The sequence below is a fragment of the Orycteropus afer genome, unplaced genomic scaffold (assembly GCF_000298275.1).
Source record: "Orycteropus afer afer isolate SDZICR_OR568_19922 unplaced genomic scaffold, OryAfe1.0 scaffold00001, whole genome shotgun sequence".
Classification (NCBI taxonomy): Eukaryota; Metazoa; Chordata; class Mammalia; order Tubulidentata; family Orycteropodidae; genus Orycteropus; species Orycteropus afer.
The window spans coordinates 3,578,316-3,592,794 of record NW_006921588.1 but is presented as its reverse complement, the minus strand read 5'-3'; the positions used below and the strand labels follow the sequence as shown (position 1 = coordinate 3,592,794).

Below are 14,479 nucleotides of genomic sequence, written 5' to 3'. Positions count from 1 at the left end.
GCAATCCTACTTCCGTAGTGATACTGCCTCGGAAACCCAAGGAGGGGTCGCTATGAGTCGGGGCCGACTCGATGGCACATAACAACAACAACAACAACATCTGAAATGGAACAGTTAAGTAATGACTGAGATCTGTTTTTAGAGGATATATTAGGTTTGAGCTAATGGGTTATTTATATGAATTATTTATGGAAGTATATTGTTCCTGTCGTAGTTACATAAGCTATGCCTTTCTTAATTACACTGAAATAAATATATAAAAGTAAGTGCCGACTATGCTGTTCTTGAAGAAAATAATGTTATTTGGATTTTTTTTGGATGAATTTGAAAACTTACAGAGTCTTTCTTTGGCAGGGCAAATATATGGATATTGAATTTGACTTTAAAGGTGATCCACTGGGAGGAGTGATAAGCAACTGTGAGTATTTCACTTTGATCCTTTTAAAGAAGATCAGACAAGTAGAACATACATTTATAATTGAGCATTGTAGACACTTGTGTCTTTAGGAGATGGTTATAAGAATACATTCCCTTTTCTTGTACATAGACATTTAGCCTTTGCATTTCAGAATGTTTTATAATGTAACGTAATCAATAAATCTTTTTTAAAAGATCATTTAAAATCTTTACTGTTAAAATTTTTTAGAAATTCTAAAAAAGTAAGTATTGGTCCAACTGTATTTTATAGTCCATACGTCTTTACTCCAATCCGATTCTCAAAAGATCGTAAGGGGATATTTCCCGTAACAAAATGCTTATGTTGTGATTAAAAAGAAAGTATGAGTAACTGATTTTAATTAAGTAACATTTTTGGTAACAAATAAAGTGACTGGCCCATTTCTTTCAATTTTATTGTGAGAAACGTTGTTTTTCTTCCTGTGTGTTTAGATGATTGAAAAGTGATGTGCACGTTAAGTGGAAACACAGATTTATTTGCCTCTTGTAGTAATGATTTGTGCCTGTAGAAGTGAAATGTTCACTGTTGAAGATGGAAAAAAAAAAATAAATGAAATCAGGTGAAGTCTGCTGAACCTTTCCACAGCCAGAGTTTCCTAAAGAGGGCTCAAGAGCACCATGCGGAGTTGTCAGTATAGGTTACAAACATGGCTCAGTGCTTCAGAGCCACAGTGCTCCTGGCATCACCCAGATGGGCTCTGCTTGTGACAATTTGGGGGTCTGTTAGATTAGAAAATTTACGCTGCAACTACTGATGGAGCCATGACCTGGTTATCTTCCAAGACCCCTTTTTGTTGAGGGTAACAGTACTGAACCTCTCACTTCTCCCTGACCTCTTCCCCCTGCATGGTGCTATTAGGTGTGCAGAATGAAAAAGTCTAGTTAGGAAAAAAATACAGCAAAGTTGACTGAGTTATCTGAAGTAGTGCTTCCTGGGCTTGTTGGAGTAGAGGCCTACCTGCATCCACTGGCGTTTTATTCCAAATCCCTCAAAGATGAAACAGGAACAGAGGACTGATCTGCTTGAAGAGGAGATGGGGAGCCCAGAAGCCATGTACCAGGTGACCCTTGAGACCTTCCCAAGGAGGGCTGGGCCCAGAGGAATGTCGTTTGAAAATTAGTGTTTTAAGTACTTTGAGAAAACTGTGTAACTGAGCTTTTTTTTCTTTTAACTTTTTAATCACAACATAGAGTAATCTTCTGGGGCTAGTGTTTCCTCAACCAGTGAGGTTGAATTAGATGTATTCTGTGGTTTCCCGTTTCCAGAATTCTGTGGTTTCTTAAATAATTTAATTTTCCATTTTAGTTTGCCTGACTACACACTTCTTTTGTGCCATGCCTTGGAGTAAGCTAGTTTTGTAAAAATATGTAATTAGAAAAAAGTCTTGAAGAGAAAGTTTTAATACAAAACTAAATTGGATAAGATAGTTCTACTTAGTTTACATGGGTTTTTATATGTCAAATTTGATAGCAGATTTGTGCAAACTATATATGATATAACCAAAAACAAATAATTGTAATACCTGAAAAACTTGTTAGGCAAGCTCCTTTGAAATATGTGGAAGCTGATGAGAGCTGTATAGGAAAAGATAAGTTTTTCTGAGCACTGAAGAGTAAGTTTACTGTTGTTTTAATAATAGAATCTATAGCTAAATGTTGTGGAATGATTCAATCAGTATTACTCTTGAAGATTATAGGAAAATAAGAATTACTTTATTATAAGCATTAGGCAATAACTTAGGTTTTAAGTTTTAAACTTTTAAGTCCTAAACAGAAATGTCTTCCTGGCCCCTACTTCTTGCAGTCTCCATGGAAAATAAATATTAAACACTCTGTTCTTTTCCAACTAAGATTAATCTATCTTCATGAATGGATTTCTTATTTGTTAACATTTGTTCCCACAATGAAATTATATTGAAATGTGTGGTAATGACAACACCCTAGTTATTTCATATCCTTTGCTTTGGAGAGGAAAGGAATACATTAGCGGTAAGAGCAAGACATTTCATCCTGTGTAGAAGACTCACTCATAGGTGGCATTGGGAGTTGCTGCCAACTGGCTTATGGGCATGTAAAGCAATGGGTAAGCCCACTCTTGTTCTCTACAAGCTGCTAAAAACAAAACAAAATTAGCTTCTGATAACCTAGGAAAAACACCTAGCTAAAACTATACATTGGAAGTAGCTAATTTTGTTAAAGTACATAATTGTTAGAGAAAAGTCTTGAAGAAAAAGTTTTAACATGAAAATGAATTGGATAGGATAGTACTGCTTAGGTTAAATGGCTTTGTATGTCAAATATGGAAGTATATTTGTTGTTTATTGCTATTACTATGAGATGGACAAGAGATAACCCAGTTGTATGCCCAGGATGCAGAAGTGAAAACTCAATAACTCACTGTCTCTTTAAACTGTAAAACTGAAATTGAAAACTGAAATCTATGTGCCTCTAAGGTTAGTGTGATTAGCAGAGAGATGCTGCTAAAACAGGAAATGGCAGGCATTTGTTTCTGTACAAAAGAAAGAATAGGGGGAACAGCACATCCAGATGTTTGATTGATGTGAGATAATATTTCTTCTACTTTGTTAATGTTTGTTGGTTTCATAGTATTTATACATTTATAATTGAGATACAGTAGTGTATCAGGAGCCTACTGTAGTACCTGGCACACAGTAGGTGCTCAGTAAATGCAGTAGATGAGGATGGAACTGGTTACATGCAGATAAGCCCTACCTTTTCCAGCTTCAATATTTGAGGTATACCAAGAAGCCTACTTAAGTAATTTTTATTGGCTTATCATGTGGTTTCTTATGTCCAAACGAAAAGACAAGTTATTTAACTTTCTTTGTCTTTGAAATAGTAAGTATATTAGTAGTACTGATCTCATTAGGTTCTGGTGAGATTTAATTTACTTACTAACATCTAAAGCCATTGTCCCAGCACAAAGTAAGCATTCAATAAATGCATTTTTTTTTTTTTTTTTTAATTATTGAATACTTCTTTGTTTATTGTCTCTAGTTCCCAACCCCAGGTAGATAGGACAGAGACTTAGCAAAACTAAGGCAAAGCTGATATTTCAGCTTTTTTTAAAATCAAGAGCTTGGCCTACTTTTTTTAGGAGGGAAGAAAAAACAAACAAACTCACTGCGATGGAGTTGATACTACTCATAGCGACCCCTCCTTGGGTTTCTGAGGCGGTACCTCTACGGAAGTAGATTGCCCAATCTGCCTTCCGAAGATTGGCTGGTGGGTTTGAACTGCCAGCCTTCTGGTTAGCAGTCACATGCCTTAGGTATTACACCACCAGAGCTCCCTAGGAGGGAAGAGTAAGCATGAAATAAATCTACCAGACTATCTAAGCCTTCTGCTGTAATGTCCCAAAGTAATGCTTTTCCCCAACCATGTTTATCCTTTTAGTCCTTTTCTGGCAGGTGCAAACAGTGGACCTTTTACTTCTTTCAAACCTTGCACCTTAGGGAGCTCATCCTGTGACATGCATAGGAGCACATATATATCATGGTTTTGCTGATAATTAGTCAGAACTAAGAATACCCTGAATAATGGCCTGATTCTTTCTGTTCATAGTCATAGTGATAGTGGCATAGTGGGGTAGGTGGGGAAGTTCTGACTGCACGTTTCTGTACCTGCCTGTTTACTTTTCCCTTTAGAGTGGCTCAATGAGTTCATACCTTCCCTTTAACTTAAATATATATTGATTTTGAGAGGGGAGTACAACTGTACTGGAATATCTGGAGTGTTTGAATTCGTTTCTGTGCTAAATAACTGGCATCTCCTATACTCTTTTAAAATAAATCTTGTTCGCAGAGGTGTAGTCAGTTGTGGCACAAGTGCCTAAAGCAGAAGAGAAGGCTGTGCCCCGTTTTCTGCTTTGGTTTAATTTAGGGGCACTTTTAAGGAAATTAAAATGGTGAGTCATTATAGTGAATTAAGTTTATGTTCTATACGGAATTTATTTTCTATACTTGTAGTAATTGTTTGATTTGGCTACATGCTATTAGATTATGTTGGTGCATGCACATAAAAAAAGTAGAATGGGGAATGGTTTTAAACATTAGTAATTATTTTGGGGCATACATTTTTCTTGATTACTTTTCTACCTGGAAGCTCCTAACTTTTGAGAAAAATCATTTAAAAAACTGAAGCAGGAGGCTCTAGGGTAATAGAGTAAACATTTTAAATGGTGAAACCTTCAGCTGCCATGTAATAAAAGATTTCTCATTTTGTGATTGAGTTGCTTAGTTGAAGTCATGGATTTCTCAGAGAACATTTCCAAGTGTGCACAGACATTGTGTTTTTTGTTTTGTTTGTTCTTTTTTGGCTGGAGAGTTCTAAAGTACAAAATTATAAAACATGATACTCTTGTCATCTGAAGTGTTGCATTCTGGCTCTACAGCTTACCAACAGTGTGGCGTGAGCCACGTTTTCTCATCTATAAAGTAGGGATTATAAAACTGACCTCAGGATTGTGTTCAGGGTTGAATAAGATAACAAATGCAAAGCACCAACTGCATAATGGACGGTCTGTACAAGTTCCCCTTCTACGTCCCTTTGTACCTTTCCTTTTAAACCTGATAGTATTATATTTCATATTTGAATATCATAGTCATCACTGATCATGTCAGTGCGTGTGGTTTGAGAAGTCCTCTTGGCCAGCATTCCTTTCCCTGTGCTGTACGAGTTTCTATTATTCTTTAACTTGGTGGCTGTTATCTGCTAAATCGGACAGCCACTGAAGTTTCTTCCCTCTCCTTTGTTTATAAGCTGTTGTTCAAAGAGCCCACCATTATGCAGGCCAGTATGTTGCTGTTGTACAGTGTGGCTCTGTCAACATGATTTGAAAGTATTGTTCCACGTCTTGCAATGCTACTATTTGCTTTGCTGATATGCGATTATTGTATATGTGCCTCCGAATAATAGTTTGTCATCATTAAAGCTCCATTATGAGGTGAGAAGGAGTCCCTGGGCAGTGCAGATGGTGATTGAGCTGCTAACCGAAAGGCTGGAAGTCCCCCCACAGGACCTCGGAAGAAAGACCTGGTGATCTGTATCCAAAACCTCAGCTGTTGACAGCTCTGTGGAGCACAGTTCTGCTGTGACACCCCTGAGTTCTCCATGTCTCCATGACTCGGAATTGCCTTTTTTTTTTTTTAAGTGAAATGAGGAGGTAGCAACTTGCCCAGGCTTGTGAAGTGTGGCAAGATTCTTGTTGGTCGGTATCATCTAGTCGATTTTGGGCCCAAAGCAACCTCATGTGACAGAGTTCAACTGCCCCATAGGGTTTTCTGGGCTGTGAGCATATGGAAGCAGATTGGCAGGACTTTGTCCCACAGAGCCACTGTGTGGGTTCGAACTGCCAGCCTTTAGGGTAAGCAGCCAAGAATTTAACTGTTGTGCTACCACGGCTTTTCAGCAAGTTTCCTGTTATGTTGTTGTTATTTGCCATCGAGTCGGCCCCGACTCCTAGCGACCCCTACTTGGGTTTCTGAGGCAGTTATCACTACGGAAGTAGGAATGCCCAACCTTCCTTCCGAGGAGTGGCTGGTGGATTTGAACCGCCAGCCTCCTGGTTAGCAGTCAAGTGTCTTAGGCACTATGCTACCAGCAAGTTTCCTAGGATTATGGAAATAGCCTGGGGTCTGTTTGCTTGATAGGTGAAGAACACATGGTCACTCTACCATCTCCCCTCAACACACATACTTCCTCCTCGCTCAAGGTTTTCTTGGTGTCCCACCTTGTAAAGAGTTACTGGTGTTGGTTTGGGTGGTGAGCATATGTGGCTCTTGTAGGCCAAGAGGAAGAAGGTCTTCTTGTTTCTAATCAGTACTGGGCTCATTCCCAAGTAGTTGCTGGCATGTAGTGGATGAACAGTGAGATAATTGAAGGAATTTGTGCATGAATGGATGAAGTAAACTGTAGCATTTGTTTATATTTTTCATGTAATAGAGTTACTTTTTTTTAGGCTTGAAGAATGTCTTACAAGGATTAGTTTCTCAGTGAAGCTTTTAGGATTCTTTCTTGTAAAACTGCTAGTATGCTTAAGACCCTGTGGTCACATGAGAAGTAAAATCATACTGTATTGGTGGTACAGTGCCTAAGGCATGTGACTACTAACCAGAAGGTTGGCAGTTCAAACCTACCAGCCACTCTGCAGAGGGAAAATGGGACAATCTACTTCTGTAAAGATTTGGTGCCTTGGAAACCCAATGAGGGTTGCTATGAGTTGGTAACAACTTGATGGCGGTAGGCTTTTTTTTTTTTTTTAATATGAAGGTAAAATTCATACAACATAAACGCCTCCATTTTAAAGCAAACGATTCAGTGGCATTGACACTGTTGTACGGTCACCACCTCTGTCTGGTTCCCAAACATTTCCATCAGTCCAAACATACTGCAATTTTATCCTTCGTTAGTTATTCTGGTTTTATATATGTTGTTGTTATGTGCCGTCGAGTCGGACCTGACTCATAGCGACCCCTCCTTGGGTTTCTGAGGCAGTATCACTATGGAAGTAGATTGCCCCATCTTCCTTCCGAGGAGTGGCTGGTGGGTTTGAACCGCCAGCCAGCCTTCTGGTTAGCAGTCAAGTGCCTTAGGCACTATGCTACCAGAGCTCCCGATTTTATATATATAATGATTGAAAACTTCAGTCTTTGGAGGTAAACATTACCCACTCCTTTTCTGTTTGGTCTCACTTGTGCTGCTTGCTTTCTTTTCTCTAAATGTGAAGACCACATTGTTCTCCATCTATGATTGGAGAGCACTGCTAGTCTCTCAGGGAGCTCTGGTAGCGTAGTGGCTAAGGCACTTGACTGCTAACCAGAAGGCTGATGGTTCAAACCCACCAGCCACTCCTCAGAAGGAAGATGGGGCAATCTACTTCCATAGTGATACTGCCTCAGAAACCCAAGGAGGGGTCGCTATGAGTTGGGTCCAACTTGATGGCACATAACAACAACAACAACAACAACAAAACAGCTAGTCTCTCAAGTCAAGCGAGAGCTGGAGGTGAAAGTGAAAGCTATGCAGCATCCTGCTGCTAATGATTCTAATATTTCCCTTCAGTTTTCAGTTGGCTTAATTTGTTTCCTTACAACCCATTTCTTTATTCTCAGAAACGGTCCCTTTTATCTAGAGCACATAGGACTTTGTGTTCATTAAACTGCACCCTTTAACTCTACCTGAGTTCCTCTTCAAATGCCTTTATGGACTCCAGAAATATAATTGAAGAAGGTCAGTGACCATTCTTAGAGAGATTGTACCTCCTTTTCTCCATTTTCCCCCAGGTTGATAATATTTAGATTTCAAGTTGACTAGGAATCAGATGTGTCTCTTCTCTAGAATGAATGCTTAATAATGGGATCAGTCATTCGGAATTTTGAAGCTAAAGTTGGCCTTGCCTGTAGAGTCCAAGGCCTCTTTTCTGTCCGTGGTTAGTGATGATCGGACTCCAGGCAGGAATATTCTCTGCCATTGTATTCTTTTGTCTTCTATGTACTGGTGCAGTGACTCCTTTCTAGGTCATTTGTCTGTCTGTCTGCCCTTCCATCTATCCATCCATCCATCCATTTCTAGATGAGACTGAAAATTTGATAGTCTCACATTTAAGGAATGAAAAGTTCCCTGGAATCACTGAATGTACTGTCAAATAATACCAAATTGCATTAGATGAGAACCACCTTACAATCCGCACTTCAAGACACCAAGAAAACCTGCTTTATTTCTGATAGTTTGGTGTGTGCATAGAATGAGAATGGGGTCAGCACTTGGGCCAGATGGCCCGATTTCACATTCTAGTTTCACTAATTACAGCTGAGTTACTTCAACTCTGGAATTGTCCGTTTTTTCCATCTGTAAAATAATACTTTAAAAATCTGTTGGAAGGATTTACTGAGATAATTAATGTCTGTAAGCATTTAGCATATAATTAGGTCTCAAAAATGTTCACTTTTTTTTTAACCATTAAAATTAAGGCAATCATAGCCAAATAGCTACATTTTAATTCTTAGATTTGTAATGTTACATTTTGAAAATTGAATGTCACCTTGCATTTTGTAAAACCAAGGGAATTTGGTGCAAAAATAGTATTTCTTTAATCAGCTTGTTGAATATAATTTATTTTGCATATTCATAGTTTAAAAAGAACCTGGCTTATTTATTTTGGTGATTTTAGGTAGAGTTGTCATTTTTCTTAAAAGTACAACAGAAATGTAGCTTATTTTATCATTATAAAATAAAATATGAAAAAAAATGGGAGAAAAGAGAAGGTGAACTAAATACCATACCACTATTTGATTGAGGAGTCTTGGTTGCACAGTGGTTAGTGTGTGGCTCTAACTGAAAGGTCGGCAGTTCAAATCCATGATCCACTCCACAGCAGAAAGAAGGGTAGTCTGCTTCTGTAAAGATTTATAGCCTTGGAAACACTGTGGGGCAGCTCTCCTCTGTCCTGTAGTGTTGCTGTGAATTAGAATCTCCTCAATGCAAAGGGTTTGTGTTTGATGAGTATTTAATTCTTTTCCTTGTTAGATCTTTTAGAGAAATCCCGGGTTGTGAAGCAGCCAAGAGGTGAAAGAAACTTCCACGTGTTCTATCAGCTGCTGTCTGGTGCCTCTGAAGAACTCCTTGGTAAATCTCTGTTTCTGGATCAGTTTTGAGTGCCACAGCGTTGTCCTATATATTTTTTCCTTTCTCCGTATCTCTGGTTGAACTGAAGAAAAGAATGTGTCTGCTTTTAGTGCACTTCAGCATTTGTTTTATATTCCTGTATCTCTCACCAGGTACTGTACCATACATGATGGGCTGAAAGAGCACCATATTAGGGAGGGACTAATACACACCTACATGTAAAAAAAGAAAAAGGAAGGGTCTAATAGAGAAATGGAAATTCATAGAGAACAGTAAATAATTATATAAAAACAAGTTGCTCAATGAAGATTTAAAAGTAGTGGGGAAATCACGTGGAACTAATACCAGAGAGAAATATCTGATCTTTGAATATTTTAGAAAATTAATAAAAGTTCATAAGAATAGTATCCAATAGCACTATTAAGTAATGAGAAGGTTTGAACATACAGATCAAACAGGAAGAGCTTTGGAAAGTCAACAACACTTGGAGAATACTGAGACTCACTAATAATAAACACAAATTAAAACAATGTGGAAATATCCACTATACAGTCATAACTTGTTTTATTGTGCTTCACTTTATTGCACTTTGCAGATACTGGCTGTTTTAACAGTTGAAGGTTTGGGCAACCCTATGTCAAGCAAGTTTGTCGGGACCATTTTTCCAACACGTGCCCACTTTGGGTCTCTGTGTCATATTTTGGTATTTCTCCTAATATTTTAAACTTCTCCATAATGCTATTGCACACTTAATAAACATAACTTTTATGTGTAGTGTGAAACCAAAAGAAATATGACTCTCTTTATTGTGATATTTGCTTTATTATGGCTGGATCTGCAAATCTCCATGGTATACCTGTAAATACATTTGCAAAAAATTATTTAAAAAAAAAAAAAGTGAAATTGATAGAATTCTCAGGCAGGGGTCTACTTAAACATTGTGAGTACCATTTCCGAGCAAAGACTTCTTCCTGAGAGACTTATTGACAATCCAGAATAAGAGTCATGAAATAATCAGAGCCAATCAGCCAGTCACACCACTTTCAGAATATAACTCAATGAAATCATGCAAAGGAATGTAATCAACAATTTGTATTGAGACATTCATTGCTGCCGTATATGTGTTAATAAAAATTGGATACAACCCGATGCCCAATTGTGGGGGTACCATTAGGCAGACATATGTAATGATAAAATAGTACAGTAAAGATATTTCATATTATAAAAATATAGAAACAGCTTTATCCAGTAAGAGTAAATATAAAAAAGCAGAATTTGAAATATGTATACCAGTGATAAATGCGATTTTAGAAAAATGCTGCTATTGATATTATTGTCAATTTTTGTTCTGTTGACTCAGTATATAATATGGAAGTCATTTTATCTGACAGGCTAAAGGAATGTGCTGTGTAAAAGATGATTAGATTTATTGAAGTAACTTATTAATTTGTTTATCTGATTCAATAGGTAAACTTAAACTTGAGCGAGATTTCAGCAGATATAATTACTTGAGTCTGGACTCTGCCAAAGTTAATGGAGTGGACGATGCAGCAAATTTCAGAACAGTTAGGGTAAGATGTAATGCTTTCAGTACTTGTCAGAGTGGGTAGCACTGTTTTGCTTTAACTTGGGCTATTGCTCCCTGAGTTCTTAGACTTGTACAAGAATTTATTGTATTTTATTAGTTTGTGTATTCTTATATTTTTATTAGTATTTTTTACTAACTCAGATCATGCTGTATTGTGAAGACCACGTTTTACTCAAGCATACATTTCCTCTATTTATCAAAAGGAGCTTCTGTAGTAAAGTATCCTTGAGTTTGACTCTTTAAATGTTGTATCTCAGTTTCAAATGTTTTCAGAGTCAAAGATCAGTAGTTGATTTCCAAGTGTATAAACTGCCCAGGGATCATTAATCAAAACTGTTTTTGAGACAGAAAGTCATATTTTTATGCAGTTTTAGAAAAAATCATGTACAAACCAGAATGGTTAGCATTGCACATCATTAGCATATTCTATTTTTTTTACATTTTATGTGTCATTTTCAAAATTACTTCTAGGAGTTCTGGTGGCATAGTGCCTAAGGCATTTGACTGCTAACCAGAAGGCTCAAACCCACCAGCTACTCCTGGGAAAGAAGATTGGTCAATCTACTTCCGTAGTGACACTGCTTCGGAAACCCAAGGAATGGTCGCTATGAGTTGGGATGGAATTGTATCATGACTTTATTTGATAACTGGGATTTGCTTTCATTGACCCAGCTAGAGGGGATGAGATAGGGCAGAAGGTGGAATAATGAATAAAACAGGATTGGCATCAGTTAAAAGAGCTCTGATGGCACAGTCATTAAAACATTTGGCTGCTGACCAAAAACTCACCGATTCAAACCCACCAGTTGCTTCATGGGAGAAAGATGAGGCAGTCTGCTTCTGTAAAGGTTTACAGCCTTGGAAGTCAAAGGGGGGCAGTTCTAATTTGCCCTATACGTTCACTGTGAATCTGAATTGACTCTATGGCCATGGATTGGTTGGTTCATTGCTGAGGGTGAATAAAAGAGATGAGGGGCTTCTTGCCTGTTCTCTCTGCCTTTATATATGTTTGAAGTTTATATCATTCCTATTGTAGAAATGTAGCATCTGATAACTAAAAAGAAAAAGCCAGCTGTCCTTAAAAAGGAAGCGTCTTTTAGAACTTAAAAAAAAAAAAAAAAAAAAAAAACTGTATAATGATCTGTTCATTCCTGAATATGATTTTGCTTAAGACTTGAGTTCAGTTCTAGAACCATTTTCCCTTGCCTGTTGTTATGTTGTCCCTTGGACTAAGGCACTTTGTCTTTGCAAACCTTAATTTTCTCATGTAAAATAAATGAGGTTTTCTTTGTAGGGGGCTTGTGGAATCTTTTTGTTTGGTTTTGTTTTTAATAGCAGAATCCCAATATTATTTTAAAAATACATTATATGTATATATACATACTGAACTGCTGTGGTTCAAGTAGAGGTGTGGCCCAGAACTCTGCTGGTTCTTCTCCACCGTCCTCCCTTTGTGTCTCTCTCTCCCTACAGCACTATGTGGTAGAATCCTAGAGTTCTGTGAATCACAGTTGGAAACCACTGGATAAGACCCAACCCCATATTGATTCTATACTAGGTCTATTATCAGAATTACCTTTTTGAAAGATGTTTTGTAAGGTTTTTTTTATTTTATTTTCCAGAAATATATTGGTAATGTGATTCATTAAAAACATAAAGACACACAGAAAAAAAAAAAAAGATGATTTTCTTTTGTTCCAGAATGCCATGCAGATTGTGGGCTTTATGGATCCTGAAGCTGAATCTGTCTTGGAGGTGGTGGCTGCGGTGTTGAAGCTGGGGAACATCGAGTTCAAGCCCGAATCTCGAGTGAATGGCTTAGATGAAAGCAAAATCAAAGATAAAAATGGTGAGTCAGTGGAGACGCAGTTTTGTTTTACAAACTTGCTTTGGATTTTTGCCCAGTTTTAAATCTAGAAAATGAACTTTTGCTTTCACTGATTTGGAAAAGCTTTCTAGTAAAACTGAACAGAAATATAATTGAATCTGTTTTAAGTCTTTGGATTTATGCATTTTATACTGTTCATGTTGAATGTGATGATCATAAAACAAACTGTTAGAGAAAACAACATAAGCCTTAAACATGGAAACATTATTACTAGCCTACATGTTGTGTTCTTCCCTACAGAGTTAAAAGAAATTTGTGAGTTGACCGGCATTGATCAATCAGTTCTAGAACGAGCATTCAGTTTCCGAACAGTTGAGGCCAAGCAGGAGAAAGTTTCAACTACACTGAATGTAGCTCAGGTGGGTGAAACATAACACCCGGAGGAAAGCCTTTCATAAAGTTTATGATATTTTTCTATAAGTGAAATGAAAATTTTAGTTTGTATGCTGTTACCTTAATTTTCATACTGTTTCCATTAACAAGACAAAAGTCACTGCCCTCATGGAGCTTACCATTCCAACAGGAAGAGCTAGACAATAAACAATAGGCATAATTATTAAGTAAATTATATAGCAAGTTGGCAGGTGTAAACTGCAGAGGCAGAGAGAAAGTAGAGCAGAATGAGGGAGAGCCGTAGAAATGGGGGTGAGGGAAGGAGAGAGTCCAAGTGAGATGGGAAAGGATTGGAGGTTGTGTAACAGAAGAGTGGCACTGTCTGACTTACATTTCAAAAGGTCATTCTAGCTGTCTGTGGAGAAAAGAGTAGAGAGAAGGGAGAGTAAATGCAGGAAGGTCTGAGGAGACATGAATTGACCCATGCAAGAGATGTTGGTGGCTTAAAACAGGTTGTAGCTATGAGTTGCAATTGACTCCATAACAGTGAGTTTTGAACTAGGTGTTAGCAGTGGAGTCAGTGAGAAGAGGTCGGATTTTAGTATCTTCTGAATTTAGAGGCAACAGGATATATTGATGGGATGGACATGTGGTATGAGAAAAAGAGAAGAGGAACAACTCCAATATTTTGGCCGAAGCAGCTGTTAAATAGGGTTACCATTTGCTGATTTGGAGAAGCCAGTGGGAGAAGCCAGTCAGATTTTGGTTATTTGAAGTTAAAAATGTGAATTAGAATCCAAGTAGAGACATGGAATAGGATGTTTTAAGTCTGAAGTTCAGGAAATTCAGGCTGGAGATACAAAATTGACAGTTACCAGTGTTTAAAACTAGTTGCCGACTGATGGTGACTTCATGTGTTATAGAGTAGAACTGCACTCCACAGGTTTTTCTCTGACCGCCGTGGTTGCACCTGCTAACTTGCTGGCTTTTCAAGGGCAGAGGCATGCTGACTGAGACTTGGGCGAATCCAACATTTAGAAAGGGGAAAATAAGCAAAGGAGAATGGGAAGGAGGAGCTAGTTGAGGTAAGAGGAGAAAAAGAAAGAAAATGGTATCTTAGAGGCAAAGTGAAGAAAGGTTCCAAGAAAGAGTGAGAGAAAATGGTAGTTAAATGTAGGTAGTCAAGCAGGATGAGAGCTGAGAGTTGACCATTTGATTTAAAGATGCAAAGGCCATTGGTGAGCTTGGAAGGAGTTATTTTGGTGGAATGATGAGGACAAAGGCCTGGTTATAATGGATTTGAGACACTGGGAAGAGAACAACAGGAGTTTGCTAGTAGATGGGTTTTCTAGGAGCAGAACGAAAAACAAAAAAGACTGGTTGAGGTGTGGAGGTTTATGGAGAGAGGTGAAGTAGGCTTCGGGGAGAGTGGATGAAGTACAGGGACTTGAAGGGTTGCCGAGCATCATCAAGGGCCACTTGAGGCTAATAGTTGTAATTTTAATGTAAATATGTCAGTGAGATCATCTCAGGCAGAGTGATGAGGGAGATAAATCCCACGCAATGTG

General features: G+C 38.0%; 1 protein-coding gene across 1 annotated transcript in view; it reads left to right on the top strand.

The window, feature by feature from the left end:
• Positions 1-14,479, top strand: part of MYO1B (myosin IB) — a 195,333-nt gene that overhangs the window by 119,520 nt on the left and 61,334 nt on the right. The window contains exons 6-10 of the mRNA XM_007936644.2: positions 355-418; positions 9,004-9,102; positions 10,570-10,673; positions 12,392-12,539; positions 12,819-12,937. Of these exons, the coding sequence (XP_007934835.1) occupies positions 355-418; positions 9,004-9,102; positions 10,570-10,673; positions 12,392-12,539; positions 12,819-12,937 (534 nt within the window). The remainder of the gene's footprint in view (positions 1-354; positions 419-9,003; positions 9,103-10,569; positions 10,674-12,391; positions 12,540-12,818; positions 12,938-14,479) is intronic.